This window comes from Hyla sarda, chromosome 2, assembly GCF_029499605.1.
Source record: "Hyla sarda isolate aHylSar1 chromosome 2, aHylSar1.hap1, whole genome shotgun sequence".
Taxonomy (NCBI): domain Eukaryota; kingdom Metazoa; phylum Chordata; class Amphibia; order Anura; family Hylidae; genus Hyla; species Hyla sarda.
The window spans coordinates 86,739,385-86,763,464 of record NC_079190.1 but is presented as its reverse complement, the minus strand read 5'-3'; the positions used below and the strand labels follow the sequence as shown (position 1 = coordinate 86,763,464).

General features: G+C 43.6%; 1 protein-coding gene and 1 pseudogene across 1 annotated transcript in view; both read left to right on the top strand.

The window, feature by feature from the left end:
* PRIM1 (DNA primase subunit 1) overlaps positions 1–18,980 on the top strand; it is a 31,241-nt gene extending 12,261 nt beyond the window's left edge. Inside the window, exons 6-13 of the mRNA XM_056562470.1 lie at positions 223–281; positions 871–980; positions 2,643–2,731; positions 12,853–12,982; positions 13,714–13,783; positions 15,533–15,627; positions 17,417–17,515; positions 18,595–18,980. Coding sequence (XP_056418445.1) covers positions 223–281; positions 871–980; positions 2,643–2,731; positions 12,853–12,982; positions 13,714–13,783; positions 15,533–15,627; positions 17,417–17,515; positions 18,595–18,614 — 672 coding nt within the window. The 3' untranslated portion in view covers positions 18,615–18,980. The remainder of the gene's footprint in view (positions 1–222; positions 282–870; positions 981–2,642; positions 2,732–12,852; positions 12,983–13,713; positions 13,784–15,532; positions 15,628–17,416; positions 17,516–18,594) is intronic.
* A 933-nt stretch (positions 18,981–19,913) lies between these two features.
* LOC130358744 (40S ribosomal protein S8-like) lies at positions 19,914–20,611 on the top strand (annotated as a pseudogene).
* Positions 20,612–24,080: the final 3,469 nt, after the last annotated feature.

Sequence of the window (24,080 nt, the reverse complement as noted above, 5' to 3'; positions counted from 1 at the left end):
GGTCACTGGGAAACACACTGGGCCACAACAATCGAAGGAACTGAACTCCTTGGATGGATAGTTCTTACAATCCCGGCCATACTCGGGAGGCTACTGTTTTTATACCAAGAGCAGATAATGCATATTTTAATTTTTATTTAGTTGCTGTAGAAAATAATATGAAGGAACTGTAAAACTTCCCTGATGACTTCTCTCATAAATTCAGATATGTTTTCCTTGCAGGGAGGAGAAGAAAACATAAAGAAAGTACAACTGATTGATCCTATTCATCCATTCATAAAGTATGTCCATTATTTCTTAATATCACTGCTGTTATAAGGTCTATTGTCCCTGACACTCCAGTGGTGTTTGCAGTCAGTTCTATTGTTGTTTTCTTATAGGGGCATATCCAAAGTCTTTCTGCATGGCTGGTAGTTTGTTTCAAGTGCTGTTTATACATATGTTAACTACCTGCTGAAAGATACTGTGCAATAGTTTAATGGCTGATTATTTATTTTTCTGAACTTTAAGGAAACGTTCACACACAGCATATACTTCATTCTACAGGTAATACACTGTGTATTGTCCTATTAACAGACACACAGAGCTATTCAAGGCAGCCCTGTGTGCGCTGTGAGCTTTAAAGGTGGGTCCAGAGCGCTGACGTGACTGATGCACAGACCCTTCTCCAAACGTCACTGTACACACGGCAGCTGCCAGATATCCCTGTGTGTCTGCTTATTGAAGAATATGCAGCGTATTTCCTGCTGCACAATGGATCTTACTTAGTATGAAATACACTGCATATAAGCTGTGTTCCCCTTCCCCAAATAAATTAGTCTCTTATAACATGTTATCCTGGCAGTAATGTCATTGTTCGGTCTTTTACAGGAAATCTATCACAGTTGTAGAGAGATACTTTGAACAATATGCGTTGGTGGGTCAGGACATTCTGGAGAATAAGCAGTGCTGGGACAAAGTGTTGGCGCTTGTTCCGGAAAATATCCTTTATTCCCTCTGAAAATTCTATAAGCAAGCCTCTATTAATGTGTTTGTTTATTCAAGTTAAAGGAATTTTCCAGAGATTTTTTTTTCTGTGTATTTTGTGCTTCACTTTCTCGTTCCCCCACCAATGATGTTACATTGTCAGTCGTTGCTGTGTAACATTTCTTTGTCAGCACAAGGGCCTTTTCCTCTCAGCTAATCAGTGGCCGTCACTGTCCAGCCTTAGCCACTGATTGGCTGAGCTTGGCAGCAAGGACTGATGCTATGAAGTGCTGAGGGACTGAGAGGCAGGTATAGGTGGTTTCTTTCATTCAATTCTGCCCTGACCACACTTGCATAGAAAGAAATACGGTAAAACTAAAATACCACGAAGGGTTTCTCATCACTAATATTGGGGCATGTTCCTTAAAGGGGTTGTGCCATCTTGTAAAATTATCCCTTTGTCTATAGGATAGCGCTGGTCACAGGGGGTAATGCCCTTTTCTCAAGATTGCAGACCCCAGATACAGCCAAACACTGGTGTGTGTGTGTGTGTGTGTGTGTGTGTGTGTGTGTGTGTGTGTGTGTGTGTGTGTTTGTGAGACACTTGGATGTTGGACTTGGGGGGAGCTGATACAGTGACACAATGGAGAAATTGATTTATTATAGGAAGGCACAGTGTAGAACAAATTTCTTGTACAAATACAGTGATCCCTCAACTTACAATGGCCTCAACATACAATAGTTTCAACATACAATGGTCTTTTCTGGACCATTGTAACTTGAAACCAGACTCAACATAGATTGCTATGGAATCTGCAAAACGTGTCAATGGCTGGAGGAACCAACCAATCAGAATGGACATTTACTGGTAAAACCCCTGTAGTCCTAAAGTGCACGCACTGACTGGTTTCTGGTAGCGCCCCCTACAGTACAGGGAGGTATTACATGTTCTGTACTCTTTACCTGGGCCAGGGTTAGCTGCTCCTTTTGGGCATCAGGTGAGGGCGGCTCCATTTTACTTTTTTTAGGACATTGCGTGTTCTGTACAAAACTTTGAAGAAGCTTCTGTCCTCTACATAGACCAGTGTTTCCCAAAGAGGGTGCCTCCAGCTGTTTGCAAAACTACAACTCCCAGCATGCCCGGACAGCCGAAGGCTGTCAGGGCATGCTGGGAGTTGTAGTTTTGCAACAGCTGGAGGCACCCTGGTTGAGAAACACTGACATAGACAGTGATTACAGCTCCCAGCAGATCTGTATTACTTTTATATGTAAGGATTTGTTTTATCTATATTAGTTATCTACTTATTTTTGTTTAATTCTCACTTTTTTTCCTATTTTTGGATGACATTTTGGTGGCTTCAGAACCAATTACCAGGTTTCCATAGAGTTATGGTTTCAACATACGATGGTTTCAACATACAGTGGTCATCCTGGAACCAATTAATATTGTAACTTGAGGGACCACTGTACAAGATCTCTGCTGCCTAAATAATTATCTATTGTGATTGATTTAGGTGGCAGTTTGCTGATAAAAATTATTTTTAACGTTTCCTGTAAGTTTTCATCTACTCGCATAGATTTCTAGCACTCTATGAATTTTATGCTATTTCATTAAATTATATATATTTGTTGTAGGTATTTAAAGCTAATATTGTTTCCTTAATGTATATAACCACCATTGCGAGAGAATCTGCTGCGTGACTTCCAGAAAGCTCGGTCCTCGGTAGATCGCTGGGAAAAGTTAAAGAGTGGTGTAGCTGGTCTGGTGGGTAAATCTTGACCCTATATAGTGCATGGTCTTTGTTTTTGCCCATGGTCTGTTTTTAACCTTTTATTTTAAATCAAAACCATTACCAGAAAGTTACAGATTTGTAAATTCTATTCAAAAATCTTATTCCTTCCAGTACTTATCAGCTGCTATTTACTACAGAGAAAGTTGTGTAGACCTTTCCAGTCTTACCACAGTGCTCTCTGCTGACACCTCTGTCCATGTCAGGGCCTGTCCAGCGTATAAGCAAATTCCCCATAGAAAGCCTTTCCTGCTCCTGACAGAGACAGAGGTGTCAGCAGAAAGCACTGTGGTCAGGTCAGACTGGAAAGAACTACATAACTTTCTCTGTAGTATACAGCAGCTGAAGGATGGAGATTTTTAAATAGAAATTATTTGCAAATCTGTTTTACTTTCTGGCACCAGTTGACTTAAACTTTTTTTCCCACAGAAGTACCCCTTTTAACCCCTTCACGACCACGGACGTAAATGTACGTCCTTGCTTGGCGGGACTTCCCGCACCAGGACGTACATTTACGTCCTGTGTATGACCGCGAGCATCGGAACGGTGCTCGTGTCATACACGGCAGGTTCCGGCTTCTAGCAGCAGCCAGGGACCCGCCCGTAATGGCCGACATCCGCGATCACGCAGATATCCGCCATTGACCTCCCAGATGCCGTGATCAATACAGATTGCGTCATTGCGGTACTTTGATTGGATGATCTGATTGCCCGCAGCGCTGCCACGGCGATCCGATCATCCAACATGGCGGCCGGAGGTCCCCTCACCTGGCTCCAGCCGTCTCCCGGGGTCTTCTGCTCTGGTCTGAGATCGAGCAGACCAGAGCAGATGATCACCGATAATCAATCAAAGGATTGCTATAGATAGTCTCCTATGGGGACATAAAAAGTGTAAAAAAATAAAAAATTACAAAAAAGTTTTAAAATGTAAAAATAAAAAGTAAATAAAAAAAGTAAAAAATCCCCTCCCCAATAAAAATGAAAATTGTCCGTTTTTCCCATTTTACCCCCAAAAAGTGTAACATTTTTCTTTTAATAAACATATGTGGTATATGTGGCGTAAATGTCCGAACTATCAAAATATAACGTTAATGATCCCGTACGGTGAATGGCGTAAACTTAAAAAATAAAAAAAAGTCTGAAAATGCTGCTTTCTTGGTCGCTCTTCATTGAGGGACACCTTACCGATGGGTATATGCTCTTGCCACTAGGAGGCGCTGACACTAGGAAAAAAGTCTGCTCCTCCCTGGCAGGATATACCCGCCCTCCTGCAGTGAGGTAACCAGTTTTTTCTAGTGTCATAGGAGGCCAGACATGGTTTTGGGGAGCTCCCCGGATCTTGTCTTTTTTCTCTTTAAACTTTAGCCTAAAACTAGGAAAATAACAGTTTTTCTCTCCTTATTTTTTCTAGCGTGGGGTGACAGGAGCATGGCGCTGCCTGATACCCCACATGCGAGCTAGGGGCACGGCACATTGGATGAGAATGACCCGTTAACCCCCTCCTCGCCAACAACCAGTGCCTGGCGGTGTACCCCGGGTCCCCCATTCGCCCCTGTTCGCCATGTCTGCAAAAGGCAGGTGGCTCTAGCTGGTCGAAGACTTCGAGGGTGAGTATGTGGCGGTTGAGGTGAGCAGCTTTAGGGTCACCCTGAATGCCATACGCTATTCATGGGTATCCCTCTGGCGTCCTTACTTCTGCATTGTTACTCCTAACCTGGTGCAAGCTCTTTTGCATTCCTGACAGTCACTCAGGTCTCCTTGGAGGTCCCTCATCTGTCATGTCTGCTGGCCGCCCATCCTGGGGTGTTCTTGGCATGTCATGTTATATGACCCCTTCTCTGTAGGTTAGGCATCTAATGCTCCGGATCCTCACATCCAGCGCAAGGTACCCATGGGAATGTCCCTGTCTTGGCCGGATATCACTGTGACACACAGTAGCCTCGCCTTTCACTCATCCCTCAGCTGCGTGGCAGCGACTGGCATCCTGGTACCTCACTGCTGGTGCACAGTGTCCCAAGGAGTGCCTCGTTGTCTACTAGGGACTCAAACCAGTTAGTCAGGCAGTGGTCTGCATGGTTTCCTCTGCAGTCAGTCACACAGCTGATGCCTCTGTGGCTGCAGTTCCGATACCCCACTGCCTAGTGTGGTATATGGTGAACTGACCCATGTGTCCTATGGACCCCATGACTTGTTGTCAACTATGGACCCATACCAGTATGCCAGACGGTGGTCTACATGGTTTCCTACACCGCCTGTCCCACATCACCCGGTTGATGTATCTGCGGCTGGAGTTCCGCTACCTCACTACGGTGCGAGGTGTCTGATGGAATGACTTGTGGTATGCTCTGGACCCATCCCAGTAAGACAGACAGTGGTCTGCATGGTTTCCTCTGCCGCCTGTCACGTGGCTGATGTCTCTGTGGCTGCAGTTACGATGCCCCACTGCTGAGTGCGGTATTTGGAGAACTGACCCATGTGTCCTTCGGACCCATACCAGTAAAACAGACGGTGGTCTGCTTGGTTCCCCATTCCAGTAAGCCAGACGGTGGTCTGCTTGGTTCCCTACTTCGCCTGTCACTTCACACAGCTGATGTATGGGCGACTGGATTTCATGTGCCCCACTGCTGTGCAGGGTGCTGACGGGATGCATTGTTGTCTTCGGTGGACCCATGTCAGTATGCCAGACAGTAGTCTGCATGGTTACCTACTCACACTTCTGATGTATCTGCGGCTTGAGTTCCGATACCTCACTTCTGGCGAGGTGACGACGAAATGACTCGTTGCTTGCATGGACCCATACCAGTAGGCCTGTCTCACATCGCATTGCTGGTGTATCTGCGACTGGACTTCCGTTTCCTCCCTACTGTGCGAGTTTTCCGATGGAATGCCCTGCTGTCCGACGTGGACCCATAAAGTGAGCCAGACATGTTTTCTTCTGCCGTCTGTCACATGTCGCACGGCTGCTTTTGCAACTGGCGTTCCAATTCCCTACTGTTGTAGTGCGGTATCCTTAGACCTGACCCATTAGGTCCCACGGACACTACACGGAATGCAGGGTTGCATTCCACGGTTTCTCTGCTTCCCTCTTTCTCGTAGGGGGCGGGGTTTCACAGCCTCCCCGCCCTTCCACCTTTGACAAGGAAGCACAGTTATCCCATTACTGCTCCCTTTTCACCAACCGCCTGGTGGTGGTCTTGTTCAATCGGACTGCTTCTTCAGGTTCCCTACCATGCCTTGTCCCCGTGGACGGTGGTTCAGGTTCTCTCTGCCATGATGTAGTTTCTCGTGAGTCACCCCAGGTTGCCCCGTGAACCCTCTGCAATGCTCCACGTGCTGGTTTTTCAGGGTTGCCTACTTGGCCAGGTCCCTCTCTGCATGCCTGCTACTCTGTCTACAGGCTGCTCTCTCTCTCCACCCTTCTACTCTGTCTACGGACTGATATCTCCCTCCACTATGTGTTTCCGTATGCAGGTCCCGGTGTAGCCACGGTCCCTTTCCCACATAGTCGGACTGTGTCTGCATGGTGTTCCGCTCCACCTGGTTGCCTCCCCGTTGCTGCCGTGTCTGCAGTCCGGTGTCTCTCCTTCCGGTGCAGTTCTATAGAACATGTACCTGTGAGTTCTTGGGATTTTTTTCTATCTGTAAGTCTCTTCAGCATCAGCGGCGTCACACTGTTCTCCTCTTGGATTGCCCTGTTGGTCTGCGGGAGGCATACCTCCCTTCCTGATCGTCCCTTGTTTTCTGCAGTTTTCGTTCGTGTATGCAGTCTTGGTACCCCACAGCTGTCGTGGGGTACCCTGGTCTGTGTTCCTATAGGTGCTCTGACCGCTATGTAGGTGTAGTGCCCACCTTCCCGTTTGTTCGGCGGGGTAAGCCTCGGAGCTTCCAGTGAATTTGTTTCCGCAGCTCTGCGGAGGTTGAGCACTTCTGTTCTGACTATGGGGCCTGCTGGGGAGCCAGTCGGTTCAGCCCTCCCTGTACCTCCAGGTGTTCCTTCCAGGGTTTTTCTGTCCGGGGCGACTCAGGCTTCCCTCTGGCTCGGTCTGGAGGGGCTCTCAACACGTCTGCTATTTTTTGCCCGGTTCCTGCGTACAGGATTCTGATCCCTCCTGGGACTCGGGGTGGCTCTTCCAGGCAGCGATGTCGCCTCTGGGGGCCCCGTTTGCCCAGTACTTGTTCCGTGGCTGTGGGGCAGCACTTCCCTGTTCCTACTGCGCCTGGCATGTTTTTCCCGATTCCCCCTTCCACGGGGGTGTGGGAATCTGGGTGCTTGACATGGGTGGGTGCTTGACTTTTCCTCTTAACCGCCCTTGTTTTCCCTACTCTGGAGGGACTATTGTCTTGAGTTTTTTCCTGTCACCTGGATGATGCCATCTCGCTGTGCCGACTATATAGCTGAAGTATCTGGTGGGGCCTTTGCTTTTGCTGGGAGCATTCAACAGAGCCTTTTTCCTGTCTAGGCTTGTGTGCTCGCTGTCCACCTTCGCAGCCTGGCTCTCTCGCTCTGCTTTTGGTTGTCTACTGCTGCTCACGCAGCCTTAGGTCTCTCCCCTTGTCCCTTCTACCTGGGAGGAGTGTGCTCTTCCTTCCCCTTTGTCTGTCAGTTGTACTTCACTGACTCCATAGTCTTCTAGAGTCATCCTTCCTGTGCCCAGGTTCTGAGGCTCCCAGCTGGGTTCTCCTTTCTTTTTCCATCCGCTCCCGTTCTGGGGGCCTGTTTCTTCAGAGGGCTCTGGTCCGCTCGAATGCCTGGGGTCTATGACTATTGGTCCCCTTGGTTGGGACTCGGTTCTAGGAAGCTGTGGCATGCCTTCCTTTTCGGAGGCTCCCCGGTCCCCTGGGCCTTGGTGATGGTTCAGGTCTTGGGCTTTGGTGGTGATCCGGCCACGGCTCATCCACGATCCCCTTGTCAGGGTGGGCTTTTTCTGTTCCACTCCCTTCACTTCTTGGAAGTTGTCGCCCGGGGACTCTTACGGACGTCTGTTTTCCTTAGGTGCTTCGTCTTCCAAGCAAACTCTACATCTTCAGTTCCATTGTCGGTTTCTCTGATATCCGAGATGGGCCTTTTTTTCAGGGTGTTGGCTGCTCCTTCTTCCTTCGTAGTCCATGTCCTCCCGGGTTTAAGGTCGTTCAGGTTCTCCGCATTCCACCCGGTGCTCATGGAAGGCCCCTTCAGCTGTTCTGGTCCTTGCTCTCATGCTCCGGACCTCTCCATTGCTGAAGTACATCTTCCTTTTTTCCTGGGGTTCTTGTCTCTCTGTATGACCCAGGGGTCTTGGGTCTCTCCGGAGGACGACCCTTCCTTGGCATCCTGGTCCATCTCCTTGACCTGGGGATTTTCCGGGAGCTCAGTTTCTGGGCCTAGTTGGTCTCCGCCTTGGGGGCGCATCCGCAGGCCTTGTGGAATCGTATGTTCAGACTCAGAACTGATTCCGTTTCTCTGGTGGTTGTTTTTTTCCCACCCTTGGGGACTGCTTTGGTACGTCCCATCGGTAAGGTGTCCCCCAATGAAGAGCGACCGAGAAAAGGAGATTTTTTTTTTTGTACTCACCGTAAAATCTTTCTCATAGTCTTCATTGGGGGGACACCGCACCCGCCCATTTCTTTATCTTTTCCGGTCTGTTTTTTCCGGTTTTTGGGTTGTTATCCGGGATTCCTTTCTAGGGTCCTTTGGACGTATTTCCTTGTTGGCTTCTCCTGCTTTGTGACAAAACTGGTTACCTCACTGCAGGAGGGCGGGTATATCCTGCCAGGAAGGAGACGACTTTTTTTCCTAGTGTCAGCGCATCCTAGTGGCAAGAGCATATACCCATCAGTAAGGTGTCCCCTAATGAAGACTACGAGAGAGATTTTACGGTGAGTACAAAAAAATCTCCTTTTTTTTGTCACATTTTATTCGAAATTTTTTTTATAAAAAATGATCTAAAAGTTTTATATATGCAAATGTGGTATCTAAAAAAAAAAGTACAGATGACGGCGCAAAAAATGAGCTCTCATACCACCCTATATACGGAAAAATGAAAAAGTTATAGGTGGTCAAAATAGGGCGATTTTAGATTACTGATTTTGTACAAAAAGTTTTAGATTTTTTTTTAAGCGTTACAAAAATATAAAAGTATCTAGCCATGGGTATAATTTTAATCGTATTGACTCACAGAATAAAGAACACATATCATTTTTACCGTAAATTGTACAGTGTGAAAACAAAACCCTCCAAAATGTGCAAAATTTTGGTTTTCATTAAAATTTCCTCCCTAAAAAAAAAAATTTTTGAGGGGGTTCGCCGTACATTTTATGGTAACATGAGAGGTTTCATTACAAAGTACAACTGGTCACGCAAAAAACAAGCCCTTTATATGGGTCTGTAGATGGAAATATAAAAGAGTTATGGATTTTAGAAGGCGAGGAGGAAAAAACGAAAACGCAAAAATAAAATTGGCCTGGTCCTTAACCTCTTCAGGACATAGGGCGTATGGATACGCCCTGAATCCCGAGTCCTTAAGGACCGAGGGCGTATCCATACGCCCGTGGGAATTCCGGCCCCCACCGCTAGCCGGTTGGGGACCGGAGCCGGATGCCTGCTGAAATCGTTCAGCAGGCATCCCGGCATATCGCCCAGGGGGGTCATTATGCCCCCCCATGTCGGCGTCGCCGCAGATCGCTGGACAATTCAGTCCAGCGATCTGCGGCGATTCCGGGTCAATCGGGTCTCCGGTGACCCGGAATTACTGGCTGTTCGGGGCCGTCTCTGACGGCCCCGAACAGCCGGAGCCTGCAGGGGTGAGGTGGTACTGGTGCCACCTCACGATCGCCCTGATTCGTCGGCCGGATTACCGGCCGACCAATCAGGGCGCCTGCTGCGGGTGTCACTCCCGCACCCGCTCCGCCCCTCTTCTGGAGGACGTAAGCGGGTGCGGGAAGACGACCCCCGGTGCTGGGGACCCCGATCCCCGGCGCCCCTGTTGGGATCGGGGCCCCAGGAGCAGCTGCGGCGGTGGGACTGACCTGCAGCGTCTGGATCGTTGGAGGTGAGTGACAGCCTCCTGCTGTTGCTTAGCAACAGCTCCGAGCATGCAAAAAGGGCATGCTGGGAGCTGTAGTTATGCAACAGCAGGAGGCAGACCACCACAACTCCCAGCATTCCCTTATGGGCATGCTGGGACTTATGGTTTTGCAACAGCTGGAGGCACATTCTTTCTATGGAAAAGTGTACCTTCAGCTGTTGTCTAACTACAACTCCCAGCTTGCACAAACAGCTAAAGTGCATGCTGGGAGTTGTAGTGGTGCATCTGCTGGTTGCATAACTACAACTCCCAGCATGCCCGTTGGCTGTCGGTGACTGCTGAGAGTTGTAGTTTTGCAACAGCTGAAGGCACACTGGTTGTGAAACTGAGTTTTTTTTTACCTAACTCAGTGTTTCACGACCGGTGTGCCTCCAGCTGTTGCAAACTACAACACTCAGCAGTCACCGTACACCATGCACCGTACATGCTGGGAGTTGTAGTTTTGCAACAGCTGGAGGCACACTGGTTGTGAAACATTGAGTTAGGTCACAAACTCAGTGATACATAACCAGTGTGCCTACAGTTGTTGCAAAACTGCAACTCTCAGCAGTCACCGACAGCCAACGGGCATGCTGGGAGTTGTAGTTATGCAACAGCTGGATGTCCCCCCCCCCCCCCAATGTGAACGTACAGGGTACACTCACATGGGCGGAGGATTACAGTAAGTATCTGACTGCAAATTTGAGCTGCCGCAAACTTTCTGCTGCAGCTCAAATTGCCAGCGAGAAACTACTGTGAACCCCCGCCCGTGCGACTGTACCCTAAAAACACTACACTACACTAACACAAAAAATAAAATAAAAAGTAAAAAACACTACATAAACACATACCCCTACACAGCCCCCCTCCCCTCCCCAATAAAAATGAAAAACGTCTGGTACGCCACCGTTTCCAGAACGGAGCCTCCAGCTGTTGCAAAACAACTCCCAGTATTGTCGGACAGCCGTTGACTGTCCAGGCATGCTGGGAGTTTTGCAACAGCTGGAGGCACCCTGTTTGGGAATCACTGGTGTAGAATACCCCTATGTCCACCCCTATGCAATCCCTAATTTAGGCCTCAAATGCGCATGGCGCTCTCACTTTGGAGCCCTGTCGTATTTCAAGGCAACAGTTTAGGGTCACATATGGGGTATCGCCGTACTCGGGAGAATTTGTGTTACAAATTTTGGGGGGTATTTTCTGCTTTTACCCTTTTTAAAAATGTAAAATTTTTGGGAAAACAAGCATTTTAGGTAAAAAAAAAAATTTTTTTTACATATGCAAAAGTCGTGAAACACCTGTGGGGTATAAAGGTTCACTTAACCCCTTGTTACGTTCCCCGAGGGGTCTAGTTTCCAAAATGGTATGCCATGTGGGTTTTTTTTTTTGCTGTCCTGGCACCATAGGGGCTTCCTAAATGCGGCATGCCCCCAGAGCAAAATTTGCGTTCAAAAAGCCAAATGTGACTCCTTCTCTTCTGAGACCTATAGTGCGCCAGCAGAGCACTTTTCACCCCCATATGGGGTGTTTTCTGAATCGGAAGAAATTGGGCTTCAAATTTTTAGGGGTATTTTCTGCTATTACCCTTTCTAAAAATAAAATTTTTTTGGGAAAACAAGCATTTTAGGTAAAAATTTTTTTTTTTTTTTTTTTACATTTTGCAAAAGTCGTGAAACACCTGTGGGGTATTAAGGTTCACTTTATCCCATGTTACATTCCCCGAGGGGTCTAGTTTCCAAAATGGTATGCCATGTGGTTTTTTTTTTGCTGTTCTGGCACCATAAGGGCTTCCTAAAGGTAACATGCCCCCCAAAAACCATTTCAGAAAAACGTACTCTCCAAAATCCCCTTGTCGCTCCTTCCCTTCTGAGCCCTCTACTGCGCCCGCCGAACACTTTACATAGACATATGAGGTATGTGCTTACTCGAGAGAAATTGGGCTACAAATACAAGTAAAAATTTTGTCCTTTTACCCCTTGTAAAAATTCAAAAATTGGGTCTACAAGAACATGTGAGTGTAAAAAATGAAGATTGTGAATTTTCTCCTTCACTTTGCTGCTATTCGTGTGAAACACCTAAAGGGTTAAAACGCTGACTGAATGTCATTTTGAATACTTTGGGGGGTGTAGTTTTTATAATGGGGTCATTTATGGGGTATTTCTAATATGAAGACACTTCAAACCTGAACTGGTCCCTGAAAAATACTGAGTTTGAAAATTTTGTGAAAAATCGGAAAATTGCTGCTGACCGTTGAAGCCCTCTGGTGTCTTCCAAAAGTAAAAACACGTCAATTTTATGATGCAAACATAAAGTAGACATATTGTATATGTGAACCAAAAAAAAATGTATTCGTAATATCCATTTTCCTTACAAGCAGAAAGCTTCAAAGTTAGAAAAATGCAAAATTTACAAATTTTTCATCAAATTTACGGATTTTTCACCAAGAAAGGATGCAAGTATCGACAAAAATTTACCACTATGTTAAAGTAGAATATGTCACGAAAAAACAATCTCTGAATCAGAATAACTAAAAGCATTCCAGAGTTATTAATGTTTAAAGTGACAGTGGTCAGATGTGCAAAAAACGCTCCGGTCCTTAAGGCCAAAATGGGCTCCGTCCTGAAGGGGTTAAGGTGAAAATGGGCTTGGTCATTAAGGGGTTAAAGACACCTAACACTAAGTAAATGGGACAGAGCGTAAATTAAAAAAAATAAAACCCCCACTGCCTTAGAACCTTCACCACTGTGGTGTTTCCCTCCCAGCCTGAGGCCAGTGATTGTCTGTACCAAAATGGTACATATAAAAACTACAGATCACAGCACAAAAATTAGCTCTTACACAGTTCCATAGGTGAAATAATATAAGACTTTTTTTTTTTTTTTTTTTAAGTAGTAAAATAAATCAAAAGCTATACAAATTGGTTATCTCTGTAATCCTTCTCACATACAGAAAAGAGGTTATTCTTAGAATATTCTGCCCTGTGTTATTTGTCTTCTTACCTCATTCAGGATGAAGTCATGTGACTTTCTTTTCATGTGTTGTATCCCGATTTAGGAATACAAAAAAGGATCAAATTCAGCAAAGGAAATCATGTTACAATATTGCTATCCCCGCTTGGATGTGAATGTCAGCAAAGGAGTTAATCACTTGCTAAAAAGTCCCTTCAGTGTCCACCCTAAAACAGGTAAGTACAGTGAGTTTCCAGGTCTATCTGGTTATGATCTTTTTAAGAAGTTTTCTAATCTTATGTGTTTGTCACATAAAGGATATGATTGGTGGGGGTCTGATGTCTGGGATTTTTAGAATGAAAAATAGAATTGCTTTCACCATAGAAGCAGCTCATCCAGGAGCAGGTAAAGAGCAGTACACTTGTAGAGAGCAGAGAAAACCCATCTCCCCTCCTCACAACTAAGTGCACAGATTCACAACTGGCTCGGTGCGTCTCTCAATCCATCTCAATAAAAGCAGCTTTATTCCAAGTTAGCAGAAGGACACAAAATCATATCTGCACAGACCACCCGTTCACATCTTGACTAGTTTCGAAGGGTGGTCTGTGCTGGTGGGATTTTGTGTACCTTCTGATAACTTGGAATAAAGCTGCTTTTATTTAAGTGCTTGATTGTTTGTTTGTATTTTCTAAAAGAGCAGTACACTACATGTAGAAAAATGTGTACAAAATGTGCTGTACTGTAGGCGTTACTAGATATTCTTCAGTAATACGTGTGTTATTCCAGCGATCTGCTCATGCTTGGATCTTTCCAGCTGTACTTCCTGGAAGCCATGTTATTCGTAAATGGCAAAACCCCTTTATGGTTTCAAGTTACAATGGTAAAGAAATGGCCATTGTATGTTTACAATTTTTTAACCGAAACACTGTACATTTATCTTGAATTAATTTCCTTTTTGTCTTTTTAGGTAGAATTTCAGTTCCAATTGATTTAAAGAAGTTGGATAGTTTTGATCCATTTGAAGTTCCAACAATAAGGTAACCCCAACCAGAAATGTCCAGGGTGACTACTCCCTAAGGGTCCTTTTTAATAATGCTAATCAACTATATATCAGGTTGGCTGGAGCTACTTCATGACCACGTAAAAGATATGATCAGTGACAAGAATTGTTTGTTCACCGGGCAACAAGTGGGGGAGAAGTTTTATATAAATCATTATGCAGGTGTTCAAGGCCAGATATAAAGGTTTATAGCCAGATATAAGGGTTTATAGTTTGACTATTCAGGGAGTCAGATGGGGATAAATTTAATTTTTATAATGGGATTAAATTTCAGGTGATGGCCAGGATATATAGTTAGGGTGTGTGTATTTTACATTGAAAGGCGTGTATGCCTAATACATACCTCCAGACTTTAGCCATCCGTCACCTGATCCCACCCATCACCTGACCTGCAATACTACACCATTCTGAAAGGAAACCTTTTTTGTATAACCCCTTGCCACAAAACAGTGTTTAAACAGTGCTGTGGCATGCCAGGGTTATGACGTGAGCTCAGTAGCTGAGCTCTCATCTTACCCGCATGGTCCCGGCTGCTATCAGCAAACAGGACCCGTGACTAATGCCGGACATCGTCGTTCAGCAGATGTCTGGCATTAACTCATTAGAAGTGGCGATTAAAGTTGATCGCCACGTCTAAAGTAAAAGCTTCCTGGCAGCTCAGTCAGGCTGATCGGAACCATCGCGGTGAAAACAAAATGTCCCAATCAGCAACGATGCATCAGGGGGGTGCCTTACCTGCCTCCTGCGCGTATGATCGGCGATTGATTGCTCCAGGCTTAATACTGATTAATGCAATGGCATTGATCAGTGTATTGAATCAATGTACTGCATGTTATAGTCCCTTATGGGGGCTATAACATTGCAAAAATAAAATGAAAAGGAAAGTTTAATAAAGATGATTTAACCCCTTCCCTAATAAGTCTGAATCACCCTCCTTTTCCCAAAAAAATTAAAACTGTAAATAAACATGTGGTATCACCGTGTGCGTAAATGTCTGGACTATAACAATATATTGTTAATTAAACCGCACGGTCAATGGCATACATGCAAAAAAGTCCAAAATAGCTTATTTTGGTCACTTTTTATACTATAAAGTCAGATCAAAACCAAAATGGTACGGATTAAAACTTCAGATCACGGCGCAAAAAATTAGCCCTCTTATGCCCTGAATGCGGAAAAATAAGTTATAGGGGTCAGAAGATGACCATTTTAAACGTATACATTTTCATGCATGAAGTTATGATTTTTTACAGAAGTACGACAAAATCAAACCTATATAAATAGGGTATCATTTTAATTGTATGGACCGAAAAATGTACTGTGTAAAAACAGAAGCCCCCAAAAGTTACAAAATGGAATTTTTTCTTGAATCTTGTCGCACAATGATTTTTTGTTTTTGGTATCACCATAGATTTTTGGGTAAAATGACTGATGTGACTACAAAGTAGAATTGGTGGCGCAAAAAATAAGCCATAATATGGATTTTTAGGTGCAAAATTGAAAGGGTTATTATTTTTAAAAGGTAAGGAGGAAAAAATGAAAGTGGAAAAACGCTATGTCCTTAAGGGGTTAATGAAAACAAGGGATAATCTTTTTAAACAGTAACTTAAATTATTGACCATTTTTACATGTGACACTACTGATGAATCTGTGCTAAAGTTGTCATGAACAATTCGCTTTCCATTTATTACACAATTTAACATGATACTTTCCTCCTTTACTTTAGCTTGATATGTAGCGAGCTGGACAATGTAAACACAAAAGATGAAGAGCAAGGAAGTCCTAATAAAGGAGAGACAGAAACCAAAAAAAAAATCAGAGGTATATTTAATAGTGAAATAGATCTGCCAGTTGTGAATGCTTTATTATTGAAAAGAAAATCCAGACACACAAACAAACTGATTTGGTGTTCGGTCACAGTACTATTTAGAAGAAATATCAATTGAAGTAGTCAATTAAAGAATGAAAATCTTTTTATAGTCCTATTCATCTGTGTAAGTTTCCTTTTAACAATCATTTGTCAACCATCATAATACATTCATATAACATTGTTAGGCGGCTGGGTTCACGTTTGTCCGGCTATCCGGCACTGTCCCTGGTGGGAATGGATGGAAATATTGAATGCCACAAGTTATAGAATATTTACATCTGATGTCCCATCTGTTGCCCAATAGGTAGAAATGGGGCTTGCCAGCGGGCCTATGGATCATCTGGCATATTTGCCATCCAGCGTGTATTCGCCACATCAAGAAACCAATTGTACAGTGTTTTTTGATCTGGCCCCTACAGACCTGTTGGCAAATGCTGGATAAATGAGGTCTTGCATCCCAATCACCACAACCCGTATGAGAAAGTTGGCAAATTAGTATGTTGTTTATACTGAGATTAGCAGTGCCAAAAAAGGCAGAATTTCTCTTCTTTTCCAATCTCCCTGCAAATCTGGGCTTTTATTATTGATGGCCTGTCCTACATCATCAATAAATATTAGATCAGTGGAGGTTCAAATCCTGTCACCCATGCCAGAGGAGAGGCCATCAGTACAGTGACCCCCCGACCTACGATGGCTCAGACATATGATAATTTCAATATGTGATGACCTCTCGGAAGCCATCGCATGTTGAAGGCAGCATCAACATACGATGCTTTTGTATGTCGGGGCCATCGCATAAACTGCTATCCGGCAGCGCAGACTGCTTCAGCTGCCACCGGATAGCCGTTTACGGTGCCCCGTGTGCTGCGGTGACTATCACTTACCTGTCTTCGGGGCTCTGGAGCGTCCTCTTCGGGATCCCCCGCATCGCCGGCGCTCTCCTTCGTCGTCATCACGTCGTTGCGCACACCGTCCCGTCATCCAATAGGAGCGGCGTGCGTAGTGACGTGATGGCGGCGACGGAAAGCGAGGATCCCGGGGAAGCAGAGACAGCCGGAGCGTCGGAGGTCGAGGCAACAGCGATGGAGGGCGACATCCAGGGCAGCGGTGACGGTCCGGAGCGGCGGGGACAGGTGAGTATAACTTTATATTGCACAGATCCCTCAATGATGGTTTCAACAAACGGTTCATTTGGAACGGATTACCATCGTATGTTGAGGGATCACTGTATTAGAAGACTAAATAGTTATACAAAAATATAAATAGTCATGGAAATTACAAGCCCCCATAGTTCTACAGGGGCAGAAAGTCAAAAGGTATTTGCTCTTGGCATTTAACAAATTACTTTCTTCATGAAATGTGCTATTATTGTGTAAAACTAGTAAAAAAAAAAAATAGAGAAAAATGCCGTATTCCGTATTGCCGTATTCATATGGTTATATAAGCCACAAAATTTTAAATGGAAAGAAAACTATTCTGAAATTGTTGTTGTTTTTCCATTCCTCCCAGAAAAACCTAATCAATAAGGTATACCTTAAAATAGTATCTCTTGAAAAATACAAATCGCCCTGCAAAAAATATCAATTGAAAAATAAGTTATTGCTCTCTCCGAAAGTCCAAATGCAAAAATAGGCCTGTCCTCAAGGGGTTAAAGAATCCCGGCTCTAAAAAAGTCTATTTGTTTTGTTTCTGTTTATTTCAAATTCTTAATAGATTACATAATTTTTGTGTATCTTTTAGATTATAAAAGAACCAGCTTGGCCCCATATGTAAAAATATTTGAACAATTTCTTGATCAACTTGACAAGTCTCGAAAAGGAGAGATGCTCTTGAAAAGTGGTAAGTATAAACATTTGGGGGGGGGATTCATCAACATCAGTGTATGGTAGAGCTTTTTTTTTTTTTTTTTTTTTTTTTTACACCCCTTTCTGCTGCATGTATTTGTCATTTAGCTGCGCAAAATTTACTAAACTTGCGCATGGGTCATGGCACTGTGAATCATGTGCAGTAATAGAATCCAGCCCATCTCAGCTTTTGAAAAAAAATGTAAGGCAGACTTGTACGTGTGCTCGGAGCTGGTGTATATTTGCGGAAAAAAATTACACTTGCGTTCTTTTTGTGCGCAAAAAAAAAACCGCAGTCAGTAAATTCATGTCTACAGGAAAAATTGCTATATGGTACACCTGAACAGTGACATCTTTAGAAAAAGTTCCACCAAAAAAGATGCACAAAAAGAGCGCAGGAAATATCCTTGCGCAAGATTTTGCGCTAGAAAATACACCTAAAATTACTCTATATAGATTGATGAATCCCCCCCCCTTGGAGTATATTTCAGCCACAAGTTGCTATTTTATGTCACCAACCATGGAAATGAACTGCAAGTGCCAGCTACCCCTGCAACATCTTGAATGAAAATATACTAAAATTAAAATCACTTTTTACAGGTATCATACATTTTGAAAGTGTATCATTTGATTTCTCTGAAAGTGAAAAATTGCAGTCTTGCAGTTATACTTTCTTAATAGCTAACAAAAATAGATCAAATAACGTTACATCGGGAGCTTTCAAATGTGTTTGCCAGAAGGAGAACTCTAAGTAGGTTTGAAAGCTCACCATGTAACATCACTTGATTTATTGTTTTTTTAGTTAGTCAGTATAAGGTATCATATTTGATCGCTTTCTTTTCCATCTTTTTTTTTTTTTTTTTCCCCCTCTTTCTCTTTCTCAGCAGTTATATTTTTTCAACTGGCTAACACTCTACCAGACCCTTGTCTTATTTATGAAATGACACAAAAAAGGCTTTGCTGGTTGCAGTAACATACTGTGTGTTTGTTCATACATTACACTGAGCTTGAATTAGCTCTGCCATTGCATTATACTGAATGTTATGTCTTATTGTTTTTTTTTCTTTACTTTAGATATAAAGAAAGAGTTTTGAAGTTTGTGAAAGTGTCAGTATCCTTGGCACACTCTGCTTGATGGTTGTATTCTAAGGATTCATGTGTCTCTAAGAACTCTGGCTTCCTTCACTTACTACAGAGAACAACTTACCATATGTTTATGAAGATCCTCTTACTGGCCAATGAAAAGACTGGTCTTACTAAACTGTATTATAGTTTTATACAATTTCTGTTCTCACGTGTGGTTTATTCTTGTACGTTCCATTCTAGGCTGTGTACTTACAGAATGCAATACCAGAATCCGAAATGCCCTAAACTGACTATAAAGCAGCAAAAGATGTTCATTACCATTGTTTTAAATAACCAAACAAAACCATGGTGTACAACATGTTTTCTAGCCTATAAATTCTTCTTACAATAATATACATACACTGATACACTGATCTATACTAGAGATGGTAATTCGATTTGTCACAAACTTCTCGGCTCGGCGGTTGCTGACTTTAGCCTGCATAAATGAGTTCAGCTTTCAGGTGCTCCGGTGGTTGGAGACTCTCCTAGGACTGTATTCACCTTTTCCAGCCCACTGGAGAACCTGAAAGCTGAACTAATTCATGCATGCTAAAATCAGCAGCTGCCGAGCCGAGAAGTTCGTGATGAATCGAATTACTGGAATTTCGCTCATCTCTAATCTATACCTACAATGAGAAAAAAGAAGTCTAGAAATGTTTCAAAAAAAGAAACATGGGTTTGGGTTTGTCCTATGGCAGACCTCCTTGTGCTACAAATAGGCAACTAACTTAAAAGCCTACGTTGTAATGTCATGCCCATTGCAAAGGGCAAAACTGAATGTGTTCTAAACTAGAGCACTTTCAGTTTTGCCCAAAATAAAGTCACAATGTGTTGGCGCAAAATGTGCCTGCGACAAATATAGAACACATATGATCAAGAACACAAATCCAAGACAACACAGGAGCGGCTTAGGGAAAACTGTATGAATGTCTTGAATGGTCCAGCCGGAGCACTGACTTGAGCCAAGATGACCATCTCGAGAGAGACCTGAAAATGTCTTCCACAGATGATTTCCATTCAACATAACTGTTTGTGAGGATCTGCAGAGAAGAAATCTAGAGGTGTAAACCTTGTGGTATCCTACCTGCGAAGACTAGAAGCTGTAATCGCTGCCAAAGGTGCTTCAACTAAGTACTGAATAAAGGGTCTGAATACTTAGGTCAATGCTAAATTTTTCCTATTTTAAAAAGATTTTCCGGTGTAAATTTTTATTTTTACAGTATAGTGCCCAGCCTGCCTGATAAAATAATAAAAACTGGCCTCTTTCCTGTCAGTGCCTGAGAATGGGTATCTCAAGGGACAACTGGCACAAGCGCCACAAGACCAGAGGCAAAAGGAAGTCCTACCACAAGAAGAGGAAGTATGAGCTGGGCCGCCCGGCCGCCAACACAAAGATCGGTCCTCGCCGCATCCACACCGTGATAGTCTGTGGTGGATACAAGAAATACCGCGCTCTGAGGCTGGACACTGGCAACTTCTCCTGGCGCTCCGAGTGCTGCACCCGCAAGACCAGGATCATCGATGTCGTCTACAACGCCTCCAACGACGAGCTGGTCAGAACCAAGACTCTGGTGAAGAACTGCATCGTCCTGGTGGACAGCACCCCCTACAGACAGTGGTATGAAGCACACTACACCACACTGCTCGGGTGCAAGAAGGGAGCCAAGCTGACTCCAGAAGAAGAGGAAATCCTGAACAAGAAGCGATCCAAGAAAACTCAGAAGAAATAGAGCGCAAAAAGACCGCAAAGATCAGTACGCTGCTCGAGGAGCAGTTCCAACAGGGAAAACTGCTGGCTTGCATAGCCTCCAGACCAGGCCAGTGTGGCAGAGCCGACGGATACGTCCTCGAGGGTAAGGAGTTGGAGTTCTACCTGAGCAAAATCAAGGCTAAAAAAGGCAAATAATCTTGTCCCTAAACACTTTGTTCCAAATAAACAGAAATTTATTTAAAAAAAAAAAAACTGTAACTCTCCTTCCTCCGCTCCATTGTAGCTCAGTGTGAGGGCGCTCTGATAGATGTATCCTGCTTATAACAGGATGGCGACAGACACTGTAAAGGATAGCAGCCATCCCCATTCATTTCCATGGACTGAACGGAGTCAATGTTCGGGCTGTATGCACTATTTTAAGCAGACAGGATAACGAAGCAGACCACGCGTTTGAGTCATTTGGAAATGGTGCATGCAGCCCAAAAGTTGACCACGTTCGACCAATGGAAATAAATGTTACCCTCCGCCACATTAAAGGGTGGCGTCTGAATATTTTTCTATCTTTGACTATCATCGTATCTCTAGTAGATGTAGAATAGAGCAACGATACGTGTGTGTGACCATAGCTTAATTCTGACCAGCGTTTTGGAGGGTAGGGTCTCGGGTTTTAGGGTCCCAGTGGTCTGACCCCTGATCATCATACATTTATCTCCTATCCTGTAAAGCAATAATTATAGCTAATGGCATATATATGAAGATCTATGACAGCTGTTGCAAAACTACAATTCCCAGTATGGGCTGTCTGGGCATGCTGGGAATTGTAGTTTTGCAACTGCTGAACAGCCACAGTTTGGAGACTTAACCGCTTAAGGACCAGGCCAATTTTCACTGTAGGACCAGAGCGTTTTTTGCACATCTGACCGCTGTCACTTTAAGCATTAATAACTCTGGGATGCTTTTACCTTTCATTCTGATTCCGAGATTTTTTTCGTGACATATTCTACTTTATGTTAGTGGCAACATTTTGTTGATACTTGCATCATTTCTTGGTGAAAAATTCCAAAATTTGATGAAAAAATTGAAAATGTTGCATTTTGCTGACTTTGAAGCTCTCTGCTTGTAAGGAAAATAGACATTCCAAATTATATTTTGATTCACAAATACAATATGTCTACTTTATGTTTGCATCATAAAGTTAACATGTTTTTACATTTGGAAGACATCAGAGGGCTTCAAAGTTCAGCAGCAATTTTCCAATTTTTCAAAATCAGAATTTTTCAGGGACCAGTTCAGATTTGAAGGGCCTTCATATTAGAAATACCCCACAAATGACCCAATTATAAAAACTGCACCCCTCAAAGTATTCAAAATGACATTCAGTAAGTGTTAACCCTTTCGGTGTTTCACAGGAATAGCAGCAAAGGGAAGGAGAAAATTCAAAATCTTCATTTTTTACACTCGCATGTTCTTGTAGACCCAGTTTTTGAATTTTTACAAGGGGTAAAAGGAGAGAAATCTTGATAACATTTGTAACCCAATTTCTCTCGAGTAAGGAAATACCTCGTGTATGTAATGTGTTCGGTGGGTGCAGTAGAAGGCTCAGAAGGGAAGGAGCGGCAATGGGATTTTGGAGAGTGAGTTTTTCTGAAATTGTTTTTGTGGGTCATGTCACATTTAGGAAGCCACTATGGTGCCAGAACAGCAAAAAAAAAAAAAACACATGGCATACTATTTTGGAAACGACACCCCTCAAGGACCGTAACAAGGGGTCCAGTGAGCCTTAACACTCCACAGGTGTTTGACGACTTTTCGTTAAAGTTGGATGTGTAAATTAATTTTCATTTTTTTCACTAAAATGCTGGTTTTCCCCCAAATTTTACATTTTTTACAAGGGGAAATAGGAAAAAATGCCCCCCAAAATTTGTAACCCCCTCTTCTGAGTATGGAAATACCCATGTTTGGACATCAAGTACACTGCGGGCGCACTACAATGCTCAGAAGAGGAGTCACATTTGGCTTTTGGAAAGCAAATTTTGCTGAAATGGTTTATGAGTGGCATGTCCCATTTAGGAAGCCCCTATGGTGCCAGAACAGCAAAAAAAAAAAAAAATAACCACATGGCCTACTACTATGGAAACTACACCCCTCAAGGCACGTAACAAGAGGTACAGTAAGCCTTAACACCCCACAGGTGTTTGACGACTTTTCGTTAAATTTGGATGTGTAAATCAAGAAAAAAAAAATTTAACTGCAGTGTAGGTTTTTTTCCCCAAATTTACCATTTTTACAAAGGGTAATGGGGAAAAAATGTCCCCCAAAATTTGTAACCCCATCTCTTCTGAGTATGGAAATACCCTATGTTAGGACGTAAAATTCTCAGGAGGCGAACTACAATGCTCAGAAGAGAAGGAGGCACATTTGGCTTTTAGCCCCTATGGTGCCATAACAGCATACAGTGAGCCTTAACACCCCCTGACTTTTGCCGACTTTTCGTTAAAGTTGGATGTGTAAATGATTTTTATTTTTCTTCACTAAAATGCTATTTTTTCCCCCAAATTTTACATTTTTACAAGAGGTAATAGGAGAAAATGCTCTCAAAAATGTGTACCCCCATTTCTTCTGAGTATCTAAATACCCCATATGTGGACGTCAAGTGCTCTGCTGGGGCACTGCAATGCTCAGAAGCAGAGGAGCGCCATTGAGCTTTTAGAGAGAGAATTTGTTTGGAATGGAAGTCAGGGGCCATGAGTGTTTACAAAGCCCCCAGTGGTGCCAGAACAGTGGAATCACACCCCCCCCACTTGTGACCCCCACTGGCGTTTGACAGATCTTTGGAACAGTGGGCTGTGTAAATGAAAAATTAAATTTTTTATTTTCACGGACAACAGTTCCAAAAATCTGTCAGACACCTGTGGAGCATAAATGCTCACTGTACCCCTTATGACATTCCGTGAGGAGTGTAGTTTCCAAAATGGGTCACGTGTGGGGGGTCCATTGTTCTGGCACTATGGGGGCTTTGTAAACACACGTGGCCTTCAATTCCGTACAAATTTTCTCTCCAAAATTCCGATGGCGCTCCCTCTATTCTGAGCATTGTAGTTCACCCGCAGAGCACTTTACGTCCACACATGGGGTATGTTCTTACTCAGAAGAAATGTGGTTAAAATTTTTGAGGGGCTTTTTTCCTATTTTCCCTTGTGAAAATGGAAAATTTAGGGTAACGCCAGCATTTTAGTGAAATAAAAATGTTTTCTTCATTTTCTCATCCATTTTTAACGAAAATTTGTCAAACTGTGGGGTGTTAAGGCTTACTATACCCCTTGTTACATTCCATGAGGGGTGTAGTTTCCAAAATGGGGTCACATGTGGGTATTTATTTTTTGTGTTTGTCAGACCCGCTGTAAAATCAGCCACTCCTGTGCAAATCACTAGAGATGAGCGAACTTGCAGTAAATTCGATTAGTCACGAACTTCTCCGCTCGGCAGTTGATGACTTTTCCTGCGTAAATTAGTTCAGCCTTCAGGTGCTCCGGTGGGCTGGAAAAGGTGGATACAGTCCTAGGAAAGAGTCTCCTAGGACTGTATCCATCTTTTCTGGAGCACCGGAAAGCTGAACTAATTTATGCAGGAAAAGTAATCAACGGCTGAGCGGAGAAGTTCGTGACGAAAAGAATTTACTGTAAGTTCGCTCATCTCTACAAATCACCAACTTAGGCCTCAA